The following is a 24,638-nucleotide window of genomic DNA, read 5'->3' on the forward strand; positions in this document are numbered from 1 at the left end:
GGGGTTCTAGGACTGTTCTACAGACAGAGGATGAATTCATGAAGGGACTGGCAATGTATCTTAAATAGCCTTGCTAAGCCTTGTCTCCCCAGGAACTAAGATTGCTGAGAACTTGCCACGTGTCAAGATGAAGAAAAGACCTTCATTTGGGTATTAAGTGCTGTGTTTAAACTTGATGAAACTCTGGGGTAGATTCAATTGTGATCCAGGGGTGGGGAACTTTTGACCTTATGTTTGGAAACTAATCTCCATTTGAGAAGAGGGACTTTGTGGTGGACTAAATTAAGGTATAGCCTAGGGGTGGAGAAGTGTTTAGAACAGAGACTTTGTAATTGATTGAATGATTGGAAGGTCCTGGGGTGGGGTAGTCCTTGGAGATTATTTAATCAAGCTTAGTAAATGCTGTAATTTGGAATGATGTCATGTTTTGATCTTCTCTGTTCTTGGTTGGTCACTGAATAAAATGGAGAGCACCTATGCTGGTATTCTGAACCTTGGGAAGTTGCCTTTCCTTGGCATTACATTACAGCAAGTCACTTAACCCTGTTCACCTCAGTTTCCTCATCTGTAAAATAAGCTGGAGAAAGAAATGGCAAACCTCTGCAGCATCTCTGCCAAGAAAATCCCAAACAGGGCTAGGAAGAGTTAGACGCAAGTGAACAAACATTTGAAGAACTGAGGCAAACATAGGTTAAGTGACATGCCCTGAGTGACACAGCTAGTAAGTATTTGAGACTGTTTGAATTCAGGTTTGCCTGACTTTAGGCCAGTGCTCTATCCACCCAGTCATCTAGCAGTCCCTCCACTCCTTATTATCTCCGTGATCAAATATAAAATCCTTCGTTTGATTTTTAAAGCCTTGCCCCTTCCTGCCTCTCCAGGTTTCTTATTTATTAAAGCCTATCACATGCTCTATGATCCACTGACACCGGCGATGTTGCTGTTCCACACATCAGACCCTGACTCCAGATTTTTTCACTTGCTGTCCCCATTTCCCACTACCACTCCCACCCTGGAAACTCTTTCCTTTCTGTCTCAGTTAAAACTCCAGCCTTCTTTCTATGAGAATATTGGGCAGACCTTTAGAGGAGTAAGAAATTGTTTGCTGGTATCACAGTACCACAGCTGGCCCCTTCTGTCTGTGAATTATCTGCCGTGTACCCCGTCTCTACCTTGTGTGTCCATAATTGTTTGAGTGTCTCTCCCCCGTTCGAGGGAGAGCGCCCTGGAGCCCAAAGTGTCTTTCACTTTTCGTTATATCCCCAGCATTTAGCACAGTGCTCGGCATATAGTAGATATGCTCGTCCCGGACTGACTGAATAAACAAAAAATTATAAGTCAGTACAATTAATGGGTAACACTACGACAGAGCCACATACTGGAATTACCCAACCACAGATGATCTGAACCAACAATCAGCATTTGAATAGGTGGGCAACCTCCAATAAGTCAGCACCACAAGCAAATGAGCTGAAACAATCAAAAGCACCCAGTTTACTGTTTTTAGGCATCATTAACTGTCACAAGCACATTCATTGTATTTGTAATTCTGTAAAATACAATGAATTCACCAGGAGAGAATTAATTCTCAATGGGAAAAATTTATTTTTGACTTTTATTGGTGTCTTTTGTTTTTCCCAAATATATCCCTGCCCTTCCCTTACCTAAAGTCACCCCTAGTAACAAAGAATTTAAAAGAGAAAAGAAAAAAACAACCAGTTAATCAAAGCTAATCAATACAATATTGCATATTACATGTAATATTCAACATCCATAATTTCCCACTTCTTCAAAGGGAGAGTAGAACATTTTCTTTTTTTTTTTTTTTTTCAGAATGAAGCTTTATTACAGGGTCCAGTTTCAGGGTTTTGTATTTGATGCTCTTACTTCCTTTTTTTTGGAGGGGGAAGGCAGGGCATTTGGGGTTAAGACACTTGCCCAAGGTCACATGGCTAGTTTTGTGTTAAGTGTCTGAGGCCGTATTTGAACTCAGATCATCCTGACTCCAGGGCTGGTCCTTTATTCACTGTGCCATCTAGCCACCCCTCTTTTTTCCTTTTGTATTACTATAATCACCGTGTATACCGTTTACCTTATTCTGCTCAATTTACTTTGAACCGGTTTGCATGCCATTTGTCAGATTCATCATTTATAAAGGCACAGGTAATATTCCATTACATGCACCTATCATAGAATACTTAGCCATCTCCCAATTGAACGGTATCCTCTTTCTGGATCTTCGCTTCTACCAAAGGTGCAGTTATAGATATTTAAATATTATGGGGCTTTTATTCTGATGTCTGGCCTCTTTGGAGGATATTCATAGCAATACAAGATAGCAAGGGAAAAAATTGTTTCTAAAAAATGCTAAAAAGTTGGACTGGCTAGCAAGAATTTCTGTAAGAAGACAAATATAAATATTTTGAAATGAGCATTGGAAAATGAAAGAAAAAGGAAAATCAGCCAAAACAATCCCCTAATCACTTTGAAATAACATGTGGCCCCAAACTCAACATCATTAAAAAAAAAAAAAATCTGTTGTTACCCTTGTATCGCCGAGGCTCAAAAGGCAGAGGGAAGAAAAAAGGACAGGATTCTACTGAGTCCAGGAAATAACAGGCCCAGGACTCACATGAGGCATTAATTCCAATTAAAAAGTTATTTTTAAAAATCAAACTTTCCTCCCCTCTGTTGCCACTCGAGCCTTTTCTGCATTTTCCTGCTCCAAGAATGGACCGGATTTGCAGAAGGGGAAGGGCCAACCTTCCTAGAAGAGAAAAACCAAAGGCAGAGAAACAGAATTCAATTTTAGGGTTCCGCACCTCAAACTGCCAAATGTAAGCCCCACCCAGAAGCTCCCCGACCCGCCTGGGGCGGGGAGGGAGAAAGATTGAGATCACGTGCTCCGCACACAGCTAGGGATGACGAACTACGACTCCCGGTATCCCATGCGGGTCGCGCGTAAATGACGACGGCTCCCGCTGATTGGCCGGACTCTGATATTTGAATGAGGAACTGGCGCGCGAGGAGTATGATACTGTCTGGTCGCGTCTCTGAGCTCTTTTTTTTTTCCTGCCTCTCCGACCCCGACCAAAGGCAAGTTGAGGGGCGCCTTTCACCTCCCGGATCTTCGTCTGACCTTTGGGAGAAAGTAGAGCGGGCAGCGGGGTGGGAGGGTGGTTTTCTGGATGCGGCCTCTCTAGTTTTGCATGAGGCGGTGGGGTCGGGGCGGGGGGAAGCGGGAGGCCGAAGTTTTGGCCTAAAGAGTCGGAGCCCAGAGTGACTCTCCCTCGGCCTGGCCCACCGACACCTGTCGTGGATGGAGTGTCTGCAGGGTGGGGGAGGGGGCCGTGGGAGCCGGGAGACTGGGGGAGGGAGGAGCGTGGGAGTGTCACCTGTGCCTGGAAGGCGGAAGCCGGAATGGAGTCCACTTGTGTGGTCAAGGCGGGGGCCCCAAGAGGCATTTTCAGTTCAGCCAATAGCTACAAAGGGAAAGATCTGCCTTCTATAATGACATCACATTCCAATGGATAATTCAGTCTATAAAACACCGGATGTTAAGCCCCTACTATGTGCCAGTCACTGATAGATGGGAGGAAGGTAAAGTCTGCAGAATTAAGCCCCTACTATGTGCCAGTCCACTGATTGATGGAAGGAAGGTAAAATCTACGGGTCTTGGCAGCAGATTGGACAATGGGGGGGGGGGAGCAGTGAGGAGTCAAGGATGACACCCAAGTTCTGAGATGGGGTGACTGGGAGGATGGTGGTACCAACTCCCCACGTGAATAGGGAAGTTAGGGAGAAGAAAGGGTTTGAAGAAAAGATAACGAGTTCAGTTTGGACATGTTGAGTTTCAGATATCTAGGAGACCTGCATTTGGAAATGCCCAATACCAAGTGGAGAGGAGAGACCTGGAGTCAGCAGAAAGATTGGAGCTGGATAAGTAAAGATGAGAATTGAAACCAGGGGAAGTGATGAGATTGCCAAGGGAAATAGTATAGATCTAGGGAAAGGGCATACTTTTTTTGTAAAGGACTAGATGGTAAATATTTTGGGCTTTATGGGCCAAGAGGTAAAACTGAGGATACTGTGTGGGTGTTTATGTAACAAGAGAAAACAAACTTCCATGACTTTTTTATTGATGAGATTAAAAATATAAGAATAATTGGGTGCAGGTTTTTAAAAAAATACGGTTCTATCAATGAGTAGAATGGAATTCTATTTCTGGGGCATATTTTGCTTAATTGGGGTCCAAAGTACTCCCCCTCATTAAAACTGATTGCAAAAATTCATCAGTTAATGCTGATTTGTAATGAGAGTTTTATGTATTTCATCTTTGAAAATGTCTTTTCATATAGATAAGTATGCCAAATACTGCTATCAATCCACAAGCATGTAATTTTAATTGAGCCAAAAGGCTGAAAGTCTTTAAACTAGTTTGTTTTCTCTGTACTCATTTCTTTGGCTGCTGTAAACACATTTAAAATTTATTAACTTGCTTGGCTAATGAATGAGCCACTTGGAAATCTTGAATTTTTGTCAAGAAATTCTGTTTTCATTTAAAGTTTTCTCATTTTTCTGACCGTTGCTTTCATGTGAGTTGGGAATAGATATATTAATTTAGCACAGCTATAGTGTTATTGGCAGCTAGATGACTCTGGATAGAATGCTGGGCCTGGAGTCAGGATACCTGATTCCAAATCCTGCCTCAGATATTTACTAGCTGTGTGACCCAGGCAAGTCACCTAATCTGTTTGTCTTAATCTACTGGAGAAGGAAATGGCAAACCACTGTCTTTGCCAAGAAAACCCCATGGACAGTGTCCTTGGGGTCAGTGTTATTACATCATAAACATAATACCTTGTCTTCTAACTCAGTATTAAAGTAAACCATACTCCACTGTTCCTTAAAAGAGTGACATTGGAAGTCCACTTTTTTTTTTTGCTTTTTGGAGGGCAATTTGGGGTTAAGTGACTTGCCCAGGGTCACATGGCTAGATTTTTGTGTTAAATGTCTGAGGCCAGATTTGAACTCAGGTCTTCCTGACTCCAGGGCCAGTGCTCTATTCACTGCAACACCTAGCTGCCCCGAAAGTCCACTTTTTTGACAAGGGCTGTTGGGTTATAACTATATTATTATATGTTAGGTGATAGTATTCTTTTGATTTTTTTTAAACCATTTAAAACATAAAAAAAAGAAAACCAAAACATTCTTAGCTCACAGACATACAAAAGCAGGCTGCCAACCTCTGATTGAAAAAAGAAGAGGACCCAGGACAAAGTCCTGTGGGACATCCCTGATTAATGGGTATGACTTGGATGAAGATCCAGCAAATGAGACTGAGGAGTGATCAGTCATAAAGGTAGGAGGAGAACCAGGAAGGAGTAATGTCATGAAAACCTAGAAAGAAGAGCATAGAAGACATGTCAAAACTGCAGAAAGGTCAAGAAGGATGAAGACAGAAAAAGGCCATTAGAATAGCAGAGAGCCGTTTTGGTTGAATGATGAAATTGGAAGCTGAACTGGAGAGAGTCAAAGGGAATGAACTACAGAGATGGTCATATTCTTGATCTTAGCGTCAGCCACAAATGCTCCACTTCCGTGTTTATAAACCCTGAAATTCTCTTATCTGATTACATTGTCATCCTGTCCTTTTGCCTTTTAACCCTTTAGTTCTTTACCAGGCCATCATACCTGCACTGACTATACTCTCCTCCCTTCCCCATCTTGACTGTTTAGAAAGTCTTCGCTTTCTCTTGCAAGCCTTGCCCCCTTATCCAATCACCAGTCTTGCTCTCCTAAGTCTCACTGTCCTCTGCCTTCAACGCTACTCATGTGCTGCCAAATAAAGCAGGATAAAAATAAGTAAAACCATGTTGACTGGATCTATTACAAATTTGTGTTACATAAACTCAGCTGGACTCTTATCACAGTGAGTCAGTCCTTTTAAACATCCCTAATTGACTCATCCCATTTTCCATATCAGTTCTTTCAAATCTTTTCATCCCTCCTCAAATCTCTCTTTCCTATTACCTTCTCAGCTGAGAACTTTGCCTCTTATTTCACTGTAAAACTGGAAGAAAGAACTTTTTTCATGAGTGGCATCTAGATAGCGCAGTGGATAGAGTATAGGACGTGGAGACAAAAATTCTGCCTCAGATACTTATTAGCTGTGTGATCTTGGACAAGTCGTTACATTCCTCATCTGTAAAATGAGGATATTAGCACTAACCTCACAGGGTGATTGTGAGGATAGAATGAGATAATATTTGTACTTTGTAATTTTTTTTTTTTTTTTTGCTTTTTGGAGGGGGGGGCAGGGCAGTTGGGGTTAAGTGACTTGCCCAAGGTCACGCAGCTAGTAAGTGTTAAGTGTCTGAGGCCGGATTTGAACTCAGGTCCTCCTGATTCCAGGGCTGGTGCTCTATTCACTGTGCCACCTAGCCACCCCATATTTGTACTTTGTAAACTTTATTGCACTATGTAAATGCTACCTGCTATTATTGTTGTTATTATACCTCTGTAAGATAGAATTTCCAAGAGCTGTTGTCAAGCCCACATGAGGAAGCAGATTTTGAAATTTAAATGACTTGTCCAGGGCCACCCCCCTCAGTCAGCTTCTAATTTGGAAGGATATAACATATAATTCACAGCATAACCAATACACAAATAAACATTGTATTGCTTCAAAGATGGATCTGTGATCCCCACTAGGACTTTGTCCATAGCCCTTTCCTAAATAAATAACTGAATTTTTGTGTAGCTGAGTCCAAATGAATTTGTCTCCTGGGGGCCAACTATTTTGTGATTAACTTTTAAAAAATTTATTTAGGCTAGTCCCTGAAAGACTAGCCAGCAGGGCAGTATCAGCTAGAACCACTGTCTCCTTTGTGTAAGCTTCAAAGTGAGGGAGGGTCGTATTTAATAGAAAGAGGAATACTAGGTGGTGTAAAACAATTTGATATGCAGTCTAAGTGGGGAAAGGCCATTCATTATCAATGAGATTGATAAATCGTATGACATGGGTCTTTTTGCATACTTACTGAATATTGAGTTAATCTTTCCATCTATCTGGACCTAGCTAACTGTCCCTAAATTCTTTGTCTATTTTGGCAGCTCGTATGGGCCATGAGGAACTTTAAAGGAGCGGACTTTGGAAAATGGATAAGCACCCAAGAGGAGGCCAAGGCTTTGGTGGTTGATCTGAAGGTTAGGATGGTTGGTGGGCCAGGGTACTTTCTGCCTCTTAGAAATTAGAATGTCTTTCTGAGGTTTTTACCAACCAACATTGAGCAGTATTATCAGTTAGACAGGACCTGAGTGGTAAATAGCAAATGAGATACTAAGCTGGGATGTCTTGGAGGTTAAAAACTTTCCTCTCCTTTTTGTTAAGATAATAAGATGAAAGATAGACATTATTACTGAATGATGCTGATATCCAGCCCCTTTCTCTACCTCCTTCCTTCTCTTAGTAACCTGATTTACAAATGCCTTTCTTTTCAGGAATTCCTGTCCAGACCTCTGGATAGCCCTACAGGTCGTTCACTTGCAACAGAACAGCGATTGGCATGTGATGGCATTCTGAGGGCCTGCAACCAGCAAGTGGTGGCTGGGCTGGCTTGCCCTGAGCACTTGGGCAGCCTCTTAGAGCTGACAGAGCTGGCCTGTGATGGCTACTTGGCAGCAACGCCCCAGCGCTCACCCCTCTACTTGGAACGGATCCTCTTTGTCCTCTTGCGCAACATTACTGCCCATGTGGCCCCAAAAGCTGTTGGTCACCTGACCCAATCATTGCATGCCTGCCTGGCGCAGCATGTTCCTGTGGGCACATCCCAGGACTATGAAGCTATTGTCCGAGGTGCCTTCTCTTTGCTTTGGAAGGCGGCAGAAGCAGTTGGGGAACGACGATCAGCCTTTTCTGTTCGCCTGTGGGCCCTGAGCTTCCTGGTACTCCTGGAAGATGAAAGTACCCCCTGTAAATTCCCCCTTTTTGCTTCCCCAACGGCTTGTCAAGCTGACGTTGCCTGCCGGCTCTTTGAAGCTAGTGGGCATCCTTTGAGTGAAGCAGATGCCAGCTTTCTCAGTGAACAGCTCTCTGCCTGTGTGATCAAAGTGCTGGTTGGTGAGGAAGTCTGCCCCTCACATCCTCTCTCTCCCTGCAGGGCCCTCTGCCTCCTAGAACTTACTTTAGAACGGTGCCGGAGGCTGTGCCTGAGTAGCTGCTGTGATGAGGCCACCAAGGCCGTGCAGGAAGCCCAGGGTTATCTAGGAAACACAGACTTGGCCCATAGCCTCCAGCTGTGCCTGTTTGGGGTAGAACTGCGGAGGCTGCTGACAGGAGCCCTTGGGGCAGTGGGTGAGCTGCTGTGCAAGGCTGCAGTTACCCTTGGCTTTGGAGTCAGGGGCCCAGCGTCCTCACTTAGGGCCCTTGTTGAAACTTGCCAGTTCATCATCTCCATCCTAGAGAGTGATACCTTAAAAAACTATGACGTAGATGCCATCCTGGGCTTTTCTGCCTTCTTGGGCAGATTCTGTGATCTTCTCCGACAGCTTCGGGACAGTGTAAGTGATATATGAAGGGGGAGGGCTTATCTTGGACTCCCTGCCAGGCGAGGGTCCCTGGTCAATCTGAAAACTCTTACTTTTACCTTGACAGACTTCTTATTGGACCATAGGCAGCCAGCTGGCAGCAGTCATTCTTAACCACCTTGCTGCCTCGATCCTGGTCCCTCTTTTCTCTAGCTCAGGCTCTTACATCATACTCGCTTCTCCATCAACTATTTTTCTGCTGCTTCTTACCCTTGTAGACTCCTGTGGATTGCCCCAAGCAGCAGCAAGTCTTGGTTCACATGCATTTTCATGGACTCCAACTCTATACCAGGATGGTTTATGATTTCTTCAATGGTTCTAAGGTACTCTTGAATTGGGGCAACTGGGTGATAGATCTTTTCCTAAAGGTATTGCTTTGGTCTTGCTTAAAGGACCCAAATGGACAGGCTGAGTACTGTTGCTGCTGTTATTTCTTTTAAGCAATGGTTTCCTTGAGATAATCCTGCATTCCCTAATCTCACACCTGTGTTTCTTTAGGCCACTGATTTGGCTGACCTGAGCCAGCTAGTCGAGAGTAGTCACTGTGCCGTGGTCTGGATGCTGGAAGCTTTAGAGGGCCTGAAGGACCAAGAGCAGGCAGAGTACCTTGGAATCACTGGTCAGTGCCTAGGTGTTTTCTGTTTGGGCGCTCTTGGAGGGTATCTTTCTGCTTATTGCCCACTGTGATAGGTCTGTCCACATAGAACATTTCCTAGAAGGCTGACCAGCTAATTGACACTTCCTGTGGGCTGCTGTATTTGTTGCTATGGAAGTTACAAAAGACTAGAAGTAACCATTCTTATCCCTGAACCTTACAGGAGTAGAGGGGAGATGGTCATGTATGGCCATCCTTTCAGTTAGCCATGGTAATAGAACGGTGGTGTTTAATGAAATACATTATACATAATTGAGAGTTCACTTATTTGCAAGTCCTACAGATGTAGGCAATAAAGAACAGGCTAATTATAGTGCTAATCTAGGAAAACTTTATGAAGGAAGCCAAATCCTTTTAAAGGAAGATGAGGGAAAGAGTTGTTGGCACATGAAAAAAAATTGATGCTAGCAAACTGTGCAATGGCCTGGAAAGAAGATGTTGCTTTTTAATAAGACTTGTGGTTTTATTAGGGCAGATATCTCTCTGGGAGGAGTACCCTTCATGAGTGAAGTTTAGGCATCTGCACTTTAGTCTTTTAGGGTTTCCCAGGCATGGAGAGGTTAAGTCAGTTTCACAAGGTCACAGCCAACATATGTAAGGATGACTTGAGCCCAGAACTTGCTAACCTAGAGGTCAGTTTTCTCTCCATGTGCCACACCACTAATTTTACTTAGGGGGAAGTAAATTTGCCTAACTGGAACGGTCTGCCCAGGCCCAGATATAAAACCCCCCCCATTCAGCAATTGAGACAGGAGTGGGGAATGGGGATTGGACTTCTTACATTCCTTTCTCTTGCCTGGCAGCCTGCTGCACCAGTCACTTGGCCTATAGATTCTACAGCCAGAAGCTCTATGCTGAGGCCAGCTCTGTCACTGAACCTTTCTGTCAGAAGATAGGATTGGCAGAGCCTGGATCATACCCTGGTGTGCCTCCAGAGAAGGTGAGGAGGGGTTGGGGAGGAATGGACTTAGTGAATGGTTGGGATTTGCACAGCACATGGGCAGTCGGTTATGTGAGGCTGTATCACAGATATGCCTAGGCTGAACCCACTGACTTCAGAGCTTAGGAGAAATGGAAGCTTTCTCTTCTTAGCTCAAGAACCTTACGTGATTATGAACCTGGGCTCTTGGGTAAGTCAATCACACCCGTCTTATGGTTTCTCTTTCCTTTTCTCAGTCTGTATTTACCTGGTAATATTGTCTTGGTTAGATTTAAACTACTATGAGAACAGGAACTACACCTCTCTCCTTCCCCCTTTTCTGAATCCATGATTTTAAAAAAAAAATGTCATTTCCTTACATTCACCCCCTGAAGCCTTTTCCTACAAAAAAGAAGTTACACAAATATGACCTATTAGCACCCAGTTCTGATAGAGCAAGCAACATTTTTCAGTTATTCTTTCTCCTACTCTGAGAAAATGGATGTGATCAAAAATGTTCTTTGCTGTTCATTTTATTTTCTTGGCTCTATGAAGGCACATTACTTCATTCAATCCTTTCCATATTTTGTTTTCTCCCCTTTTTTTTAATTTGGCCCTCCCACTATTCTTTCCCGTTGAACAAATTAAAAACAAAATGAAAAACAGATCCCGAAATACATATCTATATGATCTGGCAAAACAAATTCCCACATGAGCCATGTCCAAAAGTATGTATCTCTTTCTGCATTTTAAGTTCATCACCTCTTTGAGGAGAGTGGACTGTTTAGCCTTCATTCTTCTGCACTCATGATTGCATTGATCAGAGTTTTAAAGTCTTTCAACGTTTTTTTTTTCCATTATCATAGTTTATCACTTCACTTTGTATCTTCATAAAAATCTTTTCCAGTTCTCTCTGAAATTGTCCCATTTCGTTAATTTTTTTTTTTTTGCCTTTTGGAGGGCAGTTTGGGTTAAGTAAGTTGCCCAAGGTTACACAGCTAGTTTTCCAGTGTAGGTGTTAAGTGTCTGAGGCCAGAACCAAACTCGGGTCCTCCTGACTCCAGGGCCGGCGCTTTACTCACTGCGCCACCTACCCACCTCCCATTTCATTATTTCAATGATATTCTATTATATTCATGTACCACAATCAATGTGGTTAGCCATTCTCAACAGGAGGAAACCCCCTTATTTTCCAGTTTTTGACTACCACAAAAGGAAACATTATGTAAATATTTTTGTACATATAGATCCTTTCCATCTTTCTTTAATTTCTTGAGGGCATAGGCCCTATACTGGTATTTCTGGGTGAAGACTGTGCACAACTGGGTAACTTTCTAGTGTAATTGTAATTGTCTGATAGTTATGTGGTGCCACGTTGGAGTTACTTAAACTTGCATTTCTTTAATTAGCGAGCATTTTTCATATGATTGTTGATAGCTTGAATTTCTTCCTTTGAAAACTTAAGTGCTTCTATACCTTGACCATTTATTGAGGAGTGGCTCTTAAGTCTTATAAATTTGAATCAGTTCTTCATATGCCTTGGGCTTTTGATTTTGTTTTTGGAAGCAATTGGGGTTATATGACTTGCCCAGGTTCATACAGCTAGTAACTGTTTGAGGCTGGATTTGAACTCAGGTCCTCTTGGCTCCAGGGCTGGTGCTCCATCCACTGTGCCTCCTAGCTGCCCCCCCTTACATATCTTGGAAATGAGACCTTTAGCGGAGAAACTTTTTGCAAAGATTGTTTCCCAGATAATTTTTACTATGTTAGATTTATTTCTACAAATATATTAAAATTTTATATAATCAAAATTGTCCTTTTTACCTTCTGTGATCCTCTCTGTCCTTTGTTTGGTTATGAATTCTTCCCTATACATAGATCCAAAAGATAATTTCTTCCTTGCTCTTCTAATTTGTTTATGATGGGATCTTTTATATCCAAGTCACATATCCATTTAAGGCTTATTTTAGTATATGGTTTGAGGTGTTGGACTAAACCTAATTTTTGATAGACTACTATCCAGTTTTCTCACAGGCTTTTGTTATATAGTGAGTCATTCCCCCAATAACTAGAATTTTTGAGTTTATTAAATACTACCCTACTGTGTTTGCTTCTGTATGTGCTTAATCTATTCCACTAATTAACTTTTTAAACTATTTTTTCATTAATTTTTACCTAATTTTTTTAATAATACTAAATTGTTTTAATGATTACTACTTTGTAGTAGAGTTTGAGATTTGGTACTGATAGTATCTTCCTTCCTTCCTTTCTTTTTTTCATTATTATCCTTGAGATTCTTGACCTTTTGTTCCTCTCTATGAATTTTGTTATTTTTTTCTAGCTCTGAAAAATTCTTTTGGTTTTTAATTGTTATAGCACTAAATAAGTAAATTAATTTAGTTAATATTGTCATTTTATTATATTGGCTTCAACAATTAATGTTTCTCCAGTTATTTAGGTCTGTATTTATTTATTTACTTATTTGCTTTTTTGGAGAGGGGAGGGCAGGGCATTTGAGGGGGTTAAGTGACTTGCCCAAGGTCACATGGCTAGTAAGTGCTTATTGTCTGAAGCTGTACTTGAACTCAGGTCCTCCTGACTCCAGGGCCATTGCTCTATTCACTGCACCACATGGCCGCCCCTTGTCTTTTTTTTTTTTATAGAGAATATTTTATGCTTTTATTTATATAGGTTTTTTTGGTGAATCTTGGAAGATACACTCCTCAGTTATTTATAGCCTCTATAGTTATTTTGAATGAAATTTCTCTTTCCATCTCTTCTTGTTGGTTTTGTTAGTTATATAAAGGAACGCTGAATATTTATGTGGATTTATCTTTTATCTTGTAAGTTTGCTTGTTATTAGTGATTTCAGTTAATTTTAGTTGACTCTTAAGGTTCTCTAAGTATTCCATCATATTATTTACAAAAAATTATAATTTTGTTTTCTCTTTGTGCTTATTCTCAATTTCTTTCTCTTGTCTTATTACTATAGCTAGCATTTCTTGCATGGTTAAATAATAGTGCTGATAATGGGGATCCTTGCTTTAATCCATTACATATAATGTTTGCTGTTGATGTTCCTCTGTTTACTATATTGAGGAAAGGGCCATTTATTCCTCTGCTTTGTAGAATTTTTAATAGAGTTGAATTTTGACAAAAGTCTTTTCAATGACTATTGACATAATTATATAGTTGTCATTTATATTTTGTTCATTATTAACATGGTCTGTTATATTTATACTCTTCCTTGTGATGAAGCAGCCTTGCATTCTTGGTATAAACCAAACCTGGTCATACTGTATAATCTTTCTGTTTTCTCTATTGTTGTAACCTACTTACCAATATTTTATCTTAAATTTTTGCATAAATGTTCTTTGGGGATATTGGTCTGTAGAATTTTCTTTTTTGTCTGCTTTATCTGATTTAAGTATCAAGACCATATTTGTATCATAGGAAGAGATTAGAAGATTATCTTCTTTTTTTATTATTGAAATCATTTATATAGTGTTGGAATTAATTTTTTTGAATCTTTGATAGTATTCACTTGTTATAATCAGTACATCTGATCCTGCATTTTTTTCTTTCAGAATTCATTTATAGTTTGTTTAATTTCATTTTCTTACAGTTATTTAGTTCCTTTCCCGTCCCCGTCCCTGTCCTGTCCTTTTTCCCTTTTTTGGAGGGGGGAAGGCAGGGCAGTTGGGGTTAAGTGAGTTGGCCAAAGTCACACAGCTAGTAAGTGTTAAGTGTCTGAGGCCGGATTTGAACTCAGGTCTTCCTGTCTCCATGGCTATGCTCTATTTATGCACCACCTAGCCACCTCTATTTCTTTTCTGAATTTGATTATTTTATGCTTTTGGAAGTATTCATCTAATCCCTCTTGTTTAATTGAGCAAAGTACATCTTAATAATTTCCTTTATTTTCTCTTCACTTGTTAGGTGAATATCTCTTCACTCCTTTTTAATTTTTTATTGATAATTGATTGAACAATTAAGTTTTACTTTTATTTATGAAGGCATTCAGAAATATGAATTTTCCCTTCAGAAGTGCTTTAGTTAAATTATTGACAGCATTTGTCTTTAGAATTTGTTTTTTACCCATCAGTTATTTAGAAAAAACTCTCCTCAGGGAGCTTAATTAGGGGAGGATAACATGTAAGGGAATTGGAAAATCAGAAGAGAAGGTAGCAGCTAGTGACCCGCAGAGAAGATCTTGTTGAGTGGAGTCAAGAGTACAACCTAAAGAGGAATTAGTTTTTCTCTTCCTTTTTTTGTTTTTCACCTAAGATCATTAAAATAGGACAAAACCACCGACAGGCCCACAATCATTTAAACTTTTACTTAAAGACATTAGGATTCTGAGAAGACATTTGTTTCTCATCCCTCTATTAATACATAACAGTTCATCCTCACATATTTCCTTTCACTTATACAAATATATATATTCCTTTCTAATGTTTCCTCTGGCCTCTGCATTTCCATTTTCAAAGAATCTACTCAGCTCTGGCCTTTTTTCATCAGGAATTCTTGCAAGACCTCTAATCTATTAAAAGTCTTTTCTCTCTGTATATTATACTTAGTGTGGCTGGGTAGGTTATACTTGGTTTTAAGCCTTTATCTCTTGCTTTTTCGTAAAAATCCCTTCTGGTCATAGAGTATGATCTTTGTGATATATTGCTGTAATCTTGCTAATATTTAAATTTTTGTTATCAATATTCATTAGAGAAATTGGTCTATAATTTTCTTTCTCTGTTTCTGTTTTGGCCCTTTCTGGTTTAGGTCTCAGCAACATATTTGAGTCCTAAAAGGAGTTTTAAATGATTCATTTGCCTATTTTCTTTTCTTTTTCTTTTTTAATTTTTGGAGGGGGGAAGGCAGGGCAATTGGGGTTAAATGACTTGCCCAAGGTAATTCCACTACTAAGTGTTAAGTGACTGAGGCCGATTGGAACTCACATCCTCCTGACTCCAGGGCTGGTGCTTCATTCACCCTTTTTTTTTTTTTTGCATTAAAAATTTTTTTTTTTTTTTTTTTTTTTCCAAATTTTGAGTTACAAATTTTCTCCCCATTTTTTCCCTACCCACCGCCCCAAAATAGCAGTCCCACAGGATATCTTCTCCTCCAGTCTGCTCTCTTCCCATATTTTCTCCCATACCCCTTTCAACTTTTCCAGTGGATCTCTATGCCCCAGTGCCTATATATCTTATTTCCCAATTACATGTAAAATAGTATTAATAATAATATATATATTTGAATATTTGATTTTAAAACTTTCAATTCCAGATTTGTTCCCTTCCTCCCTTGTCACCCACCCTTACTGGGAAGATAAGCAGTTCAGTATAGGTTGTACATGTGTGGCTAATGCAAAACAATAACATAGTAGATATATTGTAAAAGACTGACTATATTTCCCTCCCTCCTTTCCCACCTCCCACTTGTTCTATTCTCTACTTTGATCCCATCCCTTTTCAAAAGTGAGTGCTTCCAACTTCCCTCCCCCCGAGCCAGCCCTCCTTTCCATCATCCCCTCTCTCATCCTCTTTCCCCCAACTCTCCTGGAGGGTGAGATACCCTATTTAGTATGTATTTCATTCCCTCCCCAAGCCAAATTCAGTGGGAATAAGGTTGACCCATTCCCTTTTACCTTCCTATTCTTCCCCTCCATTGTAACCATTTTCCCTTGCCTCTTCTGTATGAGATAGTTTACCCCATTCTGTCTCTCCCCATCTCCTCTCATTATATTCCTCTCTCACCTCTTAATTTCACCTATTAAGTATCATCCCTTCCTGTTAAATTGGTCCTGTGCCCTCTATGTATACCTGTGAATATATATACACACATTCACATATGTATTCACATGTCCATATACCCTCATATATAGACATACATATATATGTTTCTATTCCCTTCAACTACTGAGAAAAGTTTCATAAGTTACAATTATTGTTTTTCTATGTAGGAATGTTAATAGTTCAACTTTGATAAGTTCCTTATGATTTCTTTTCCCTGTTTACCTTCTCATGCTTCTCTTGCTTCTTGTATCCGAATGTCAAATTTTCTGTTCAATTGTGGTTTTTTTCAGCAAGAATGCTTGAAAGTCCTCTATTCCACTGAATGACCATATTTTCCCCTGAAACATGATACTCAGTTTTGCTGGGTAGGTGACTCTTGGTTTTAATCTTAGCTCCTTTGACCTCCAGAATATCATATTCCAAGCCCTTCAATCCCTCAGTGTAGAAGGTGCCAGATTCTGGGTTATCCTGATTGTGTTTCCACAATGTTCAAATTGTTTCTTCCTGGCTGCTTGTAATATTCTCTCCTTAATCTGGGAATTCCAGAACCTGGCTATAATATTCCTAGGAGTTTTCTTTTTGGGATCTTTTTCAGGAGGTAATTGGTGGATTCTTTCAACCTCTATTTTGCCCCCTGGTTCTAAGACATCAGGGCAGTTTTCTTTGAGAACTTCCTGGAGGATGATTTCTAGGTTCTTACTTTGATCATGGCTTTCAGGTAGTCCAATAATCTTTAAATTATCTCTCCTGAATCTATTTTCCAGGTTAGTGTTTTTTCCCATGAGATATTTCACATTGCCTTCTATTCTTTCATTTGTTTGGATCTATTTAACAGCATCTTGATTTCTCATAAAGTCATTAGCTTCCATTTGCTCCAGTCTAATTCTGAAGCAGTGATTCTCCTCAGTGAGCTTTTGAGATTCTTTTTCCATCTGGCAAATTCATCTTTTTAAGGCATTCTTCCCCGCATTGCCTTTTTGAGCCTCTTTTGCCATTTGAGTCAGTCTGTTTTTTAAAGTGTTATTTTCCTCAGTCAGGCTGTTGAGTCTCATTTCATAATTTTCTTGCATTGTTCTCATTTCTCTTCCCAATTTTTCCTCCACTTCTCTTATCTGCTCCTTAAGGTCCTCTATGGCCTGTAACCAGCTTGTTATTTTCCTTTGAGGCTTTTGGTGCAGGAGTTCTGACTTCACTGTCTTCCTCCTGTTCCATGCTTTGCTCCTTTTTGTCCCCAAAATAGGAGTGTAATGTTGGAATCTTCTGTCTGCTTTGTTTCGTTTGCCTGGTCATGTCGCCCCTCAGTCACTTGACCCCTGGGCTTTTTGCCACAGTAGGACTCTGCCACCAGACAGGGGAGCTTTCGTCCCAAATGCTGGGGTTTTCTCAGTTGCTGGAGGTATTAGTTGGGTGCCCTGTTTGAAACCTCCACAAGCTCTGGCAAGCTGGACACACACCCCAGGACCTCCACCCTAGACTGCAATCCAGATCCAAGCAGATTAAAGCAAGAGGGATCACCCCTCAGACTGGTGCTTGGTCCCCCTACACTCTTCAGGCCAGGAGCTGAAGCTGCCACGTGGCGCTGGCTGGTTGTGCTGGTGGCTCAGAGGCTTCTCAACCCCCAGGGGCAAAAGCCACTGCATTCCCACTTACTGGTCCCAAAGTCCAGACTGCACTGACCTCTCACTTTGTCCTTCGCATCTGTGTGTTGATAATTCTGGAAATGGCCACAGCTGCTGCTGATCTGGGTTCCTTTCGGCCAGCCCTGGGGCTAAAGCCTTGGTGTGGGGCTGGGCTCGGCTCCCAGAGCCCTGGGCTAGCCGATTCCTGCCGGCCTGTCCTCAGCGGGAGGTTAGCTTCTCTGTGTCATTTTGTAGGTTCTGTAGCTCCAAAGTTTGTGTAGAGTCCCCTTTTTACATGGATTGGGGAGGGTGGAAGCCCGAGCCACGGGGAGGTCCTACTTCTACTCTTCTACTCTGCCATCTTGTCATTCACCTATTTTCGCAGCTAGTTTATCTTTAAATGTTTGATAGAACGTTGCTTATGGAATTCATCCAGCCCTGGGGATTTTTTCTTAGGGAATTCATTGAAGACTCGTTCAATTTATTTTTCTAAGATGAGGTTATTTAAATATTCCATTTCCTCTTCTGTTAATCTGGGCAATTTATATTTTTCTAAATATTCATCCATTTCATTTAGATTGGCAGATTTATTGGCATACAGTTGGGCAAAGTAGTTCCTAATCATTGCTTTAATTTCTTCTTCATTGGCGGTAAATATACCCTTTTCATTTTTGATACTAGTAATTTGATTTTTTCTTTAAAAAAAATCAAATTAACCAATGGTTTATCTATATTATTGTTTGTTTATTTTCCGAAAAAAAAAGTTCCTATTTTTATTTATTTAGTTAAATGGTTTTCTTACTCTAAATTTTATTAATCTCTCCTTTGATTTTCAGAATTTCCAATTTGATATTTAATTGGGGATTTTTAATTTGTTCTTTTTCTAGTTTTTATGCCTAATTCATTGATCTCCTATTTTTCTATTTTATTGATGTAAGCATTTAGAGATACAAATTTTGCCCTAATTGCTTTGGTTGCATTCCAAATATTTTGGTGTGTTGTCTCATTGTTGTCATTCTCTTTAATGAAATTATTATTTCTATGATTTGTTCGTTGACCCACTCATTCTTTAGGATTAGATTAGCTTCCATAGCTAATTAATTTTTTTTTATTTTATTTTATTAATTAATTTTTAATCTATCTTTCTGTAGGTCTTTATTAAATGTAATTTTATTGCATGATGATCTGAAAAGGATGCATTTAATATTTCTGCCTTTCTGCATTTTGTTGTGGGTTTTTTATACCCTGATATGTGATCAGTTTTTGTGTAGGTGCCATGTTCTGCTGAGAAAAAGGTATATTCCTTTCTTTCCACATTCAGTTTTCTCCAGAGGTCTATCATATCTAACTTTTCTAAAATTCTTTTCACTTCCTTAATTTCTTTCTTGTTTATTTTGTGGTTAGATTTATCTACTTCTGAGAGGGGAAAGTTGAAGATCCCCACTAATATAGTTTTTACTGTTTTCTCCTGTAATTCATTTAACTTCTAGTTTAAAAATTGGGATTCTCTACCATTTGGTGCATATGTTTAATATTGATAATACTTCATTGTCTATGCTACCTTTTAGCAAGGTGTAGTTTCATTCCTGATATCTTTTAATTAGATCTATTTTTTCTTCTGCTTTGTCTGAGGTCATGATTGCTGCCCCTGCTTTTTTTCACTTTAGCTGAAACACAATATATTCTGCCCCAGCCTTTTACTTTTTTTACTCTGTGTATCTTTCTGCTTCAGATGTGTTTCTTGTAAACACCATATTCTAGGATTCTGGTTTTTTATCTACTCTGCTCTCTGTTTCTGCTTTATGAACGAGTTCATCTCATTCACATTTGTGATTACTGTGTGTTCCCTTCCATCCTATTTTTCCTGTTCATACTTTTCTCTCTTTCATGTCATCCCTCTTCTCCAAGGTTTTATTTCTGACCACTGTCTCCTTCAGTTAGCCCTCTCTTTTTCCCCTTTTTATTCCCTCCTCTCCTACTTTCTTATAGGATAAAATAAATATTTTTTTACTCAGCTGAGTGTGTATGTCATTGCCTCTTTGAGCCAGATCTCATGAGAAGTTGAAGTGATGCTCACCTCCCTACTTTTTTTTCCTCTACTGTAACAAGTCTTTTGAGCCTCTTTATGTGACCTAATTTACCTCACTCTGCCCCTCCCTTCCCGCTTTTCCCAGTGCAGTCCTCTTTCTCACCCCTTAATTTTTAAAAAATCATTCCATCTGTCTATGTGTACTCCTTCTAACGGCCCAAAGAGTGATACAGTTCAGTTACAAGTATCATTTTCCCCTGTAAGGATGTCAATAGTTTAACCTTATTAAATAACTTATAGTTTCTCTTTCCTATTTGCTTTTTTATATTTCTCTTGAGTCATATATTTGAAAATCAGATTTTCTGTTTAGCTCTGGTCTTTTCATCAGATATGTTTAAATTCCTCTCTTTCATTAAATGTCCATTTTTTCCCCCTGAAGGATTATACTCAGTTTTCCTGGATAGTTGATTCTTGGTTGTTAATCTAAGTGCCTTTGCCTTCTGGAATATCATATTCCAAGCCCTCCCATGCTTTTTTTTTTTTAAAGCAATCGCGGTTAAGTAACTTGCTCAAGGTTACATGGCCAGTTATTTCTGGGTGTGGTGCTAAGTATCTGAGCCCGGATTTGATCCCCAGGTCATCCTGACACTGGGGCCATGCTCTTACTCGCTGAGCCACCTGGCCGCCCCTAAGCAATTGGGGTTAAGTAACTTGCTCAAGGTTACACGGCCAGCCTCCCATGCTTTAATGTAGAAGCTGCTAGGTACTGTGTAATCCTGACTGTGGATTTGAATTATTTGAATTGGTTTTCCTTTCTAGCTGCTTGCAATATTTTCTCCTTGACCTGAGAGTTCTAGAATTTGGCTATAATATTCCTGGAAGTTTGTATTTTGGAATCTCTTTTAGGAGGTGATCAGTGGATTTCTTCAGTTACTATTTTACCTTCTGGTTCTAGGATATCAGGGCAGTTTTTCCTGAAAGATGCTATCCAGGCTCTTTTTTTTTTTTTAAATCATGACTTTCAGGTAGTCTAATTCATTAATTATCATTCTTGGATCCATTTTCTGGGTCACTAGTTTTTCCAATGAGATTTTTCACATTTTCTTCTATTTTTTTTTCATTCTTTTGATTTTGTTTGATTGATTTTTGATGTCTCATGGAGTCATTAGATTTCACTTGCCCAATTCTAATTTTTAAGGAATTATTTTCTTCAGTTAGCTTTTGTGCCTCCTTTTCCATTTGGCCAATTCTACTTTTTAAGGAGTTGGTTTCTTCAGTGGATTTTTCTAACCTTCTTTTCCATTTGGTCACTTCTACTTTTTAAGGAAGTATTTATTTTTTTCTGTGGATTTTTGTGCACCTTTTCCCATTCTTTTTTTGTGCTTCCTTTACCAAGCTGTTGAATCTTTTTTTATGATTTTTTTGTATAATTCTCATTTCTTTTCCCAATTTTTCTTACACCTCTCTCACTTGATTTTTGAAGTTCTTCTTGAACTCTTCCAGGACTTATTCTTGTCTGAGACCAGTCCATATCTTTTTTGAGACTTCATATGTGGGTATTTTGACATTGCTGTCCTCTTCTGATTTTGTATTTTTCATCTTCCCTGTCACAATAACAGCTTTCTGTGGTAAGGGTTTGTTTGTTTTTTCTCATTTTTCAGTCTTTTTGTGACTTTTAAAGTTGTTCTGCTCTTAGGGTACAGGGGGCAGAGGGAGTACTGTCCCAAGTTTCTTGGGCTAGGGAGACTGCTGCACCAGGGTCTCTGGGCCTGGCGGCTCATCTGCTGCCCTGGGGCCCCAGGCCTCCAGGCCCTGTGACTGGCCTGCTGCTCCCACAGCTGCCTTGGTTGCTGAGCTGTGTTGGGGGCGAGAGCTTTCTGGACACTACCTGAGCTGGACTGTGCTCCCCTTTTACCTGAGTGAGACAGACCTTTCCTGCAGTCCTTCTAAGTTATCTGGGGCTGGAAAATTGTTTTACCCCATCCTTATGTGGGTTCTGCCACTCCAGAATTTGTTTTAAAGCATGGTTTAAAGTTTGGGGGAAACTTGGGGGAGCTCAGGAAATTTCCTGCCTTTTCTCCATCACCTTGTCTGTGCCTCCACTCTCTAGTTTTTTATTTTTATTGATACCTTTTGTTTTTAATCACCTTCATTTCCAAATATTCAGCAACTCACCTGAATCTCATCATGTATACAGTTGCTCCACAACTATAACCTTCCCCATCTACAAGGAAGGGAGGATTCAGGTTCACATTTCTCTTAGATGACAAAATTGGTCATTACATAATTAAGAGTTCGTTTTTTTTCTTTCATTTACACAGTTGTTATTATGCATATTGTTTTCCTGGCTCTGCTCCTCTCTCTGTCAGTTTAGCTTGTTTTGCTGTGCTTTTTCTGTATTCCTCCTAGGTAATGTTTCTTATGGCACAGTCATACTCCATTACATTCATGCACCAAAATAGACTTAGCCATGCTCCAGTTAGTGATGTAGAATCTGCCATCCTTGGAGCATATGCCTAGCAGTGGAATCTCTGTGTCAAAGGGAGTGAGCGTTTTAATCACTTTTCTAGCATAATACCACATTGCTTTCCAAAATATTTGGACCAATTCATAACTCTACCAACAGTGCATTGGTGGGTCTCTTTTTGAAATGATTTAATGATATTTTTAAAACTGAGTTAGAAAAAAACAAAATTTTATTGATGCCATCACGGTCATTTCTGCATTGGGTCTTCCTTCATATAAAAAAAATACTATTAAGCAAAAATGACTAATGCAGTGACCAAGTTTATAGGTAACATTCTCTCCTAGGAATCCTCTGTCTCTCTACTGAGAAAGGAATTATGTTTCAGTGTCTGTTATCTAAGACCATTATCTACTGGAGCTTTTTTGTTTTAGTTTTTTTATTTATAAACTTAATGGTAGTCAACAAACAAATATATCAGTATACAAAGTAGGATGAAAGTGATTATATAAAAGTTTGAGCTCTTGTTACATACAGTTTTTTTAAAAGTGCATATTAAATTTAATCAAGGGAGTTCTAAAATTTCCCCATTTGTTTGTGTCCTCTTATGAACTTTTTCTTGTGTATTTTAAAAATGTTTAATTGATGTCCTTTCTTTTTTTTTTAATCTAACACTGTCCCACTCACCCTTTTCCCACTGCTTCTCAGCTAAATAGAAGCCCTCCTTCATAACATATATAGTAAAGCAAAACAGCTAAATATATTAGCTGTGCCTGAATGAACTTCTCATTTGGCACCTTCATTTCCTCACCTCTTTTCTGCAAGGTGAATAAGATGGGTTTTTTTTTTTTTAAGAAGCAGTTAAGATTTATTATACCTTATTTATTTATTTACTCATTCATTCATGTATTTGTTTATTTAGCAAATAAAAAGCAAATAAGAGAAGTGGAGGAAAAATTGGGAAGAGAAATGAGAACGATGCAAGAAAATTATGAAATGAGAGTCAACAGCCCAACTGAGGAAAATAACACCTTAAAAAATAGACTGACTCAAATGGCCAAAGAGGCTCAAAAAGGCAGTGAGGAGAAGAATGCCTTAAAGAGCCAAATTTGCCAGATGGAAAAAGAATCTTAAAATAAAAATTTTGAAAGAAGAGTAGTGGGGACCAGGAGAGGCAGTTTCTAGCAAAACCTATGTTCTTTTTGTTTACATTGACTTTGTGCATATTATTTTCCTGGTTCTATTTACTTCACTGAATCAGTTCAGATAAGTCTTCCCATGCTTTATGCTATGTATATTCTTGGTATTCTAGTATGTTAATGTACCTTTGTTTATCTGTTTCTCAACCTTTGGGTGTTTTATCCCTATTTGCCACACAGGGGCTGCAGTGTCTTGTAGCAGCAACCACACTGGCACACCCAGGATGGTTGCTAGCACAGGTTCTTAGATCTGCTTTACTAGGAAAGATAGTTGTTCAAGGGGAGAACAGTTTTTTTTTTTCATGATATTCATTAGTTCAAGGGAAAAATCAGCACCCTGAACTTTAGAGAAAATCCAAACAAAGAAATACAGAAAAAATACAAGCAGAGAAATAAAGACCAACAGATGGGGCTTCTAACTGTCTGAGAAATTAGCACAGATCAACAGATAGATTCAACTGTCTGACCAAGGAAATAGATATGTAGTTACCAGAGAGAGAAGCACCAACATCTGGGTTTTTCAAAGTCAGGGGGCTCCTTAATGGCTACCCAGAGTCTCATCTGGTCAGATTGCAAGAACACTCTTGGGGAGGCCAGGTGGCTCACTGAGTAAGAGCACCGGACCCCAGTGTCAGGATGACCTGGGGGATCGAATCTGGGCTCAGATACTTAGCACCACACCCAGAAATAACTGGCCTTGTAACCTTGAGCAAGTTACTTAACCCCAATTGCTTAAAAAAAAAAAAACACTTCCAATGAGTGAGCCCCAAAGCAAAATACTAACCTAAGAGTATATATACCCTTTTTAGAGCCAAAGGGCATCACAACCCTCCTAACTCAGTGCCTAATTAGAAATTAACAAAAAGTGCTAAAGCCTTCCTACATGCATCTCTTTTTTTTTTTTTTTTGCCTTTTGGAGGGAGGAAGGCAGGGCAATTGGGGTTAAAGTGACTTGCCCAAGGTCACACGGCTAGTTTATGTGTTAAGTGTCTGAGGACAGATTTGAACTCTGATCCTCCTCATTCTAGGGCTGGTGCTGTATTCACTTCGCCACCTAGCCACCCCCAGCAGACAAGCCTCTCCTAAGTAAGCTTCCCTTAATGGGCAGGGAAGATTTTATATCCCATTAACATTACATGTCTGTCTAGTTATCTGTCATATGAGTGTGTGTACATACATATATATGCACATATATATATATATGGAGAGAGAGAGTGCCTTTCTTTTTGACTAAACATATATATATCTTCTCTTCTTGACTTGGGGCATAAGCCTAGTGGTAGAATCTTTAGGTCAAAAGGGTATGGCTATATCAGCTAAAAAAAGTCTAATTCTGAATTATTTTTCAGAATGTTTTCTTTCAATATCAGCT

At 39.6% G+C, this 24,638-nt stretch overlaps 1 protein-coding gene across 5 annotated transcripts in view; it reads left to right on the forward strand.

The window, feature by feature from the left end:
• The window catches only part of ESPL1 (extra spindle pole bodies like 1, separase), a 71,880-nt gene that overhangs the window by 22,076 nt on the left and 25,166 nt on the right, over positions 1–24,638 (forward strand). For 4 of the 5 annotated variants that reach the window (XM_069101197.1, XM_069101194.1, XM_069101195.1 and 1 more), the window contains 5 exons: positions 7,117–7,209; positions 7,504–8,562; positions 8,808–8,912; positions 9,088–9,208; positions 10,048–10,184. In XM_069101197.1, the coding sequence (XP_068957298.1) occupies positions 7,129–7,209; positions 7,504–8,562; positions 8,808–8,912; positions 9,088–9,208; positions 10,048–10,184 (1,503 nt within the window). In that variant the 5' untranslated portion in view covers positions 7,117–7,128. Of the gene's footprint in view, positions 1–2,946; positions 3,097–7,116; positions 7,210–7,503; positions 8,563–8,807; positions 8,913–9,087; positions 9,209–10,047; positions 10,185–24,638 lie in introns of those variants that run through there. The other variant, XM_069101196.1, reaches the window with a different exon arrangement.

The sequence above is a fragment of the Petaurus breviceps genome, unplaced genomic scaffold, assembly GCF_028583685.1.
Source record: "Petaurus breviceps papuanus isolate PSGF00001 unplaced genomic scaffold, PetGlider_PUasm1.0 454, whole genome shotgun sequence".
Taxonomy (NCBI): Eukaryota; Metazoa; Chordata; class Mammalia; order Diprotodontia; family Petauridae; genus Petaurus; species Petaurus breviceps.